General features: G+C 42.8%; 1 protein-coding gene across 1 annotated transcript in view; it reads right to left on the bottom strand.

Moving 5' to 3' along the window:
• The window catches only part of LOC111959903 (serine/threonine-protein kinase 24-like), a 48,722-nt gene that overhangs the window by 36,239 nt on the left and 5,844 nt on the right, over positions 1-6,639 (bottom strand). Inside the window, exon 2 of the mRNA XM_023981746.2 lies at positions 6,142-6,372. Within this exon, the coding sequence (XP_023837514.1) occupies positions 6,142-6,372 (231 nt within the window). The remainder of the gene's footprint in view (positions 1-6,141; positions 6,373-6,639) is intronic.

Below are 6,639 nucleotides of genomic sequence, written 5' to 3'. Positions count from 1 at the left end.
GTAGGCCAAGAAAATGTCACTGCCCCACTGATTTTACCAAAAATTACAGTCCCCTTTTGCATGAATGAGTTTCTTGAATTAATACAAGATCTGCGCTACAGTCCTTAGAAAACAGTAAAAAYCTTTCCWCTTCAACAYGTTTCATATACCCCTGGCTTTGATTGACAAACTTCCATATATACAAGTCCATATATACAATAGAAATAGAAAGGAAAATCCTATGGAATCTCAACTCGACAATCTCTATAAAAAGGTGCATCATACATGTATTAACAGAAGTCTTAACTTCTAAACTATAACACCGCAATTCAACACTAGAATGCTCAGTTTGTTGTGGGGAAGGGGCTACCTTGTAAGCCTACCTGAGGGAGCAAATCACCCCGGTCAAACGTATTTTCTGTTGGCGAAAAAGGCTCCGATTCCCCTGTAGAATCCACCRTTTCCTTGATTACGGGCCTGTTGGACGAGAGGCCACAACTTTGCCGGTCCTCACCGGATCTAAATTTTCTCTATTTCAGAAAGGCACTTTCCTTTGCTTTCTTCCAAACTGCATCTCTCGCTGTGCGGAAAGCAAACTGGATGATGATCGAGTGGCTGCCGATGGCGCCGAAGGAGATGGCTGCCGTTTTACGATCCCGTAACCAATTGTGCTATTGTGTGTTTTTCTTTGCGTTATTTGTAACTTAGTTTGTACATAATGTTTCTGCCACCGTGTCCTAWGATCGAAAAGAGCTTCTAGATAACAGGATAGCGATTACTCACCARGTACTGGWGGAATACTWTTTCTTKAACGAGTCGGACGGGAAGGATTTACTTCAGACGCCCCTCATCCCCCGTCATTCACAGGAGAAAGAGACGGAGGTATCGGGAGACGAAGGRCCGGGTGCCTTGTAAGGATCCGTCGCCGAGAGGGTTATCAACCTTTACCATCGGTCCTATTAGCTAACATACAATCAATCGATAATCTAATAGACYAACTACGATCATGTATATCCTACCAACGGGACATTAAAAACYAATATATTTTTGTTGAAACCAAGTCATGGCTGAACGACGACATGAATAACATAGATCTTGGGGGTTTTAAGCATTCGACAGGATAGAACAACGGCCTCTGGTAAGACAAGGGGTGGCGGTCTAAACTCTCTTACTTAATAGTGTTGGTATTAAGACCACACTATTTACCAAGAGAGTTTATCTGGTAATTTTTCGTAGTTGTTCTATAATAACCCACCACAAACTCGAGTGCTGGCACTAACGACCGCACTCAATGCAGCTGTATACTGCCATAAGCAAATAGGAAATCGTTCATCCATAGGCGGCAACTCCTAGTGGGCGGGCGACTTTAAATGCAGGGAAACTTAAATCCATTTTACCTCATTTCTACGCCAAGTATGTTAAAATGTGGCAACTCCAGAGATTTTTTTAACCTAAAATACACAAAAAAAATAAAAAAACTCTAGAACCATCATTTATCCAACACACAGAGACACGTAAGAAAAGCTCTCCCTACCCTCCATTTGGCCAAAAATCTGACCAATAAATTCTATCCTCCCTGATTCCCTGCTTACAAGTAAAAACTAAAAGCAGAAGCACGAAGTGACTCCGTCAATAAGAAAGTGTTAAGATGATGCGCAGATGCAAGCTACAGACTATTTTTGCTAACACAGACGGAAAAATGTTCTGGGATTCTTCCAATGACATTGAGGAGTACATCACATCAGTTCCTGGTCATCAATAAGTGCATCGATGACGTCGTCCCCTACAGTGAACCGTACGTACATACCCCAACCAAGAAGCTATGGATTACAGGCACTGAGCTAAAGGGTAGAGCTGCCGCTTTCAAGGAGCAGGACTCTAACCCGGAAGATTATAAGGAATCCCGCTGATGCCCTCCGACGAACATCAAACAGGCAAAGCCATCAATACAGGACTAAGATAAGAATCGTACTACACCGGCTCACGAAAGCTCGGTCGGAATGTGGCAGGGCTTGCAAACTATTACAGACTACAAAGGGAAGCGCAGCCGCGAGCTGCCCAGTGGTACGAGCCTACCAGACGAGCCTTTTATTACTTCTATGCTCGCTTCAAGGCAAGCCAACACTGAAGCATCAAAAGCTTGTTCCGGACGACTGTGTGATAACACTCTCACGTAGCCAATGTTGAGTAAGACCTTTAAACAGGTCAGCATTCACAAGGCCGTAGGGCCAGACGGATTACCAGGACGTGTACTCCAAGCATGCGCTGACCAACTGGCAAGTGTCTTCACTGACATTTTCAACCTCTTCCTGACTGAGTCTGTAATACCAACATGTTTCAAGCAGACCACCATAGTCCCTGTGCCCAAGAACACTAAGGTAACCTGCCTAAATGACTACCGACCCGTAGCACTCACATCTGTAGCCATGAAGTGATTTGAAAGGCTGGTCATGGCTCACATCAACACCATCATCCCAGAAACCCTAGACCCAATCCAATTTGCATACCCCCCCAACAGATCCACAGATGACGCACTCAACACTGCCCTTTCCCACCTAGACAAAATGAACACCTATGTGAGAATGCTATTCATTGACTACAGCTTAGCATTGAACACCATAGAGCCCTCAATACTCATCACTAAGCTAAGGACCCTGGGACTAAACACCTCCCTCTGCAACGTGATCCTGGACTTCCTGACGGGCCACCCCAGGTGGTATGGGTAGGTAACAACAAATCCGCCACACTGATCCTCAACACGGGGGCCCTTCAGGGGTGATTGCTCAGTCCCCTCCTGTTCAATCATGACTGCACAGCCAGGCACAACACCATCATCAAGTTTGCCGATGACACAACAGTGGTAGGCCTGATCACCAACAACGAGACAGCATATAGGGAGGTGGTCAGTGACCTGGCCGTGTGGTGCCAGGACAACAACCCCTCCCTCAATGTGATCAAGACAAAGGAGATGATTGTGGACTACYGGAAAAAGAGGACTGAGCACGCCCACATTCTCATCGACGGGGCTGTAGTGGAGCAGGTTGAGAGCTTCAAGTTCCTTGGTGTCCACATCAACAAACTACAATGTTCCAAACACACCAAAACAGTCATGAAGAGGGCACAACAATGCCTATTCCCCCTCAGGAGARTGAAAAGATTTGGCATYGGTCCTCAGATCCTCAAAAGGTTCTACAGCTGAACCATCGAGAACATCCTGACTGGTTGCATCACTGCCTGGTATGGCAACTGCTCTACCTACATGTACATATTACGTCGACTATTTGTTACTAATATTTTCATTTTTTTTTTTACTTATATATTATTATTATTTTATTTATTTATTTATAATTTTTTTATTTTTTATTTTTTAATTAGGGGAGGATCAGCTTAATATTGCGGAAAGAATGTTGCTTCCAATTATTTTTAACTTAAGACTTTTTTCTTAAAACTTGTTAAAGGATTGTTGGTTAAGGGCTTATAAGTAAGCATTTCACCTTTTGTATTCGGCGCATGTGACAAATACAATTTGATCTTGCTTCTTCCCAATACGATGAGCGACATCCACAGCCATACATCCTTTGGGGAAGTCCGGGGCCACACGGTTACAGATGTCATTTACTATGCGCTTCACATTCTCACCCAGGGTACCCGGGGACACCGTAAAACTGTAGCCCCCAGTCGATGTCGACTCTTCTCCTGTGCAGTGCATTTATCAAAGGTTGCAGTATTTGCACGTTTAAGCTCTTCGATACTCTCGTATGCATGATTCAGAGCTCTCAAGGTCAACYATTTTTGATGCGTTTTCGCGTATCTTTTTCTCCAGACCATCGGCTCTTTRGTTCATCTTTGCAGTGACAGCATTGATTATGTTGACCTGGAGTTCACTCAGACAATTCTTTGTTTTTTGGGTGCAGGACTATTGACTGGAGTTTCTGAATCAACCGAATACCCACATTTCTCCATTGCTTCTCCTGAGGAGTCAGGTGGCGTTCTCTCCGGTGTATGAGTGGTCAGCTAGCAACTACCTTCTCCCTTTCCTCTTTCGCACATATTTTTCTTCCATTTTYACTAGTTTCAGATCAAATTAGCGGTCTACTGGCCGTTGTTCTCGTGCTTACTATAAACCGAGGTGTTACATTTAAGTAAGTTTGAGAGGGATAAAAGTTACGTTTACACGGAGCAAGATAAAAGCCCATCTGCACTCGCCGCCATCTTCCTGGAACTCCTTTTTGGTTGCTAGCTTTTCTGTTAGCTGCTTTGTGGTGCTCCTCTCTCTCCCACTGCTCTACTGCTCCCTGCAGCCTGTGAGTTACCTAGCAACGAGTCTCCGCTCCAGTTTGCTCCTGGCTGACTGACTAAAAACAGCCATATAGTTGAGATACGATAGCTACTTTCTAACTCTATATTACTATTTTCTCAAAAATAATAATTCCGGTCGATCAAGACACTTCCTATTTTATGACTGACGAGATTTGTTAAATTCTGGACACCAATTTAATTCCACTAAATTATGCAAATTAACCGATAKGCATGACTGGTCAAATTTATTTAGGTTGTTAACCGTTGACAGTCAAGGCTAGGGACGTTATACCATATCGATCCATTTCATGTCAGGGAGGGCAGCATTACATGTTTATTTATAATTACATTTTTTTTATTTTTTTTATACATCAAATAAAAAGTGAGCACAAGCCGTAGAACCAAGCATTTCAAATGCTATACGATTCGCCTACCGTTTTCAGAGACTGCATAACATCAGTYTGTGTATTCACCTAGACTTGGCCTGATCGTGCTGCAGGCTACAGGCTGATTGTCTGGCTGAACAGAGTGTGGTCAGAGCCAGGCTGTTGCTGTCTCTGGGAGGGCAGATGTTGGGTCTGAGCTATACGATCCAGCGCTCCGAGGGCTGGAGTAGCACCTGTTGCCTGCCCCACTTTTAGACACGCACACAACACTAGCCTCCCTCCCTCCCTCCATCTATCAGTACAACTGGAGCCAACAGCTAGCTGGCACTCTCCCCACTGGCCTCAGGTAAACCCTTAAGCAGTAATTGGAAAAAGTACCCAATGSTCATACTTGAGTAAAAGTAYCGATACCTTAATAGAAAATGACTTGAGTAAAAGTGCAAGTCACCCAGTAAAATAGTACTTGAGTAAAAGTCTAAAAGTATTTGGYTTTTAATATACTTAAGTGTCAAAAGTAAATGTAATTGCAAAAATATATTTAAGTATTAAAAGTATAAATGATTTCATATATGCTTATATTAATCAAACCAGACAGAAGTTTTATTTATTTARGGATAGCCAGGGGCACGCTCCAACACTAAGACATKATTTACAAACGAAGCATGTGTTTAGTGAGTCCACCAGATCAGAGGCAGTAGGGATGATCAGGCATGTTCTCTTGATAAATGTGTGAATTGGACCATTGTCCTGTCCTGCTAAGCATTCAAAATATAACAAGTACTTTTGMGTGTCAGGGAAAATGTACGGAGTAAAAAGRACATTATTTTCTTTKGGAWTATAGTGAAGCAAAAGCAGGCAAAAATATAAATAGTAAAGTACAMATACCCCCKAAAAACAACTTAAGTAGTACTTTAAAGTATTTTTACTTAAGTACTGCCACTAACACACTACATGCTCTCCAAGAGCCACTTAAGCCCCATCACATGTAGACCTTCTAGTACCCAGATGAATTTCATACTTACAGTTGACAGCAACCAAGGGCCAGGAAATGATGAAATCCCTCACGATCAAGTCAACACGGGATCCTCATGAATGCTTAATWGTTTTTTCATAGTATTACTGTCCTCGCATGACATGCAGAACATTGTAGGACATATATGATAATGAAGTAATGCATGCCTGTGTTCTGCTCACCATCACCAGTGCCAATCCATGCCATAGGCCTAATGCTCAGGCACAATACATGAGAGCCTTGTCCCATTAACATATGAATGATTTATTGACCCACATACAGTTGCCTGCAATTGTTATACATACCACCACTGGCAGCAACACTTGAACTAACACCACAACTGTCATACAAATAGAGAAACCAAAAAAAAGAATGGACTATTCATTCACTATTTGTGGATGGACTATTCAGCCAAAATCCTTTTTTCACAGCATGTTGAAATAACACGYGGTTTGGTCAACTTACCTTCAGATAMGATCCGTAATACTTGGTTACAAAGGGACTGTCACACTGGCTGAGGACCGTTATRTCCTGTTGAATGTCTTCGATTTCATCCTCAGCCTCCTCGAGGTCAATTATCTTAATGGCCACTACTTTCTGAGTCCGATTGTCAACGCCTTTGAACACCTCTCCAAAAGAGCCTTTCCCTATCCTCTCCAGCTTGGTGAACAGCTCCTCCGGATCAGCTTTAAAGTTCTGAGGGAAGGAGAGAAACAGGGCTGTGGTAAGGACAGCAGAGCAACATTCAAATCACAGGTAAAGAAGGACCATMCAATCAAGAGATTAAGCATAGGTTTTTATTCTATGATTGTAGCCTGTCTGGGTTTAAATAATAGTCCAATAACAAGCATGAGCTGGCACATCCCCTCCCCAAAAAATATAAAAAGTTAATAGAGATGCTGACTAACGGTGCGTAAACTGTACACTATAAAAGAGAGTTGGACCCTTTATATACAATCTCCC

This window comes from Salvelinus sp. IW2-2015, linkage group LG36, assembly GCF_002910315.2.
Source record: "Salvelinus sp. IW2-2015 linkage group LG36, ASM291031v2, whole genome shotgun sequence".
NCBI lineage: Eukaryota > Metazoa > Chordata > Actinopteri > Salmoniformes > Salmonidae > Salvelinus > Salvelinus sp. IW2-2015.
Note: the sequence above shows the minus strand (reverse complement) of the source record. Positions and strands in the feature narration are given on the sequence as shown.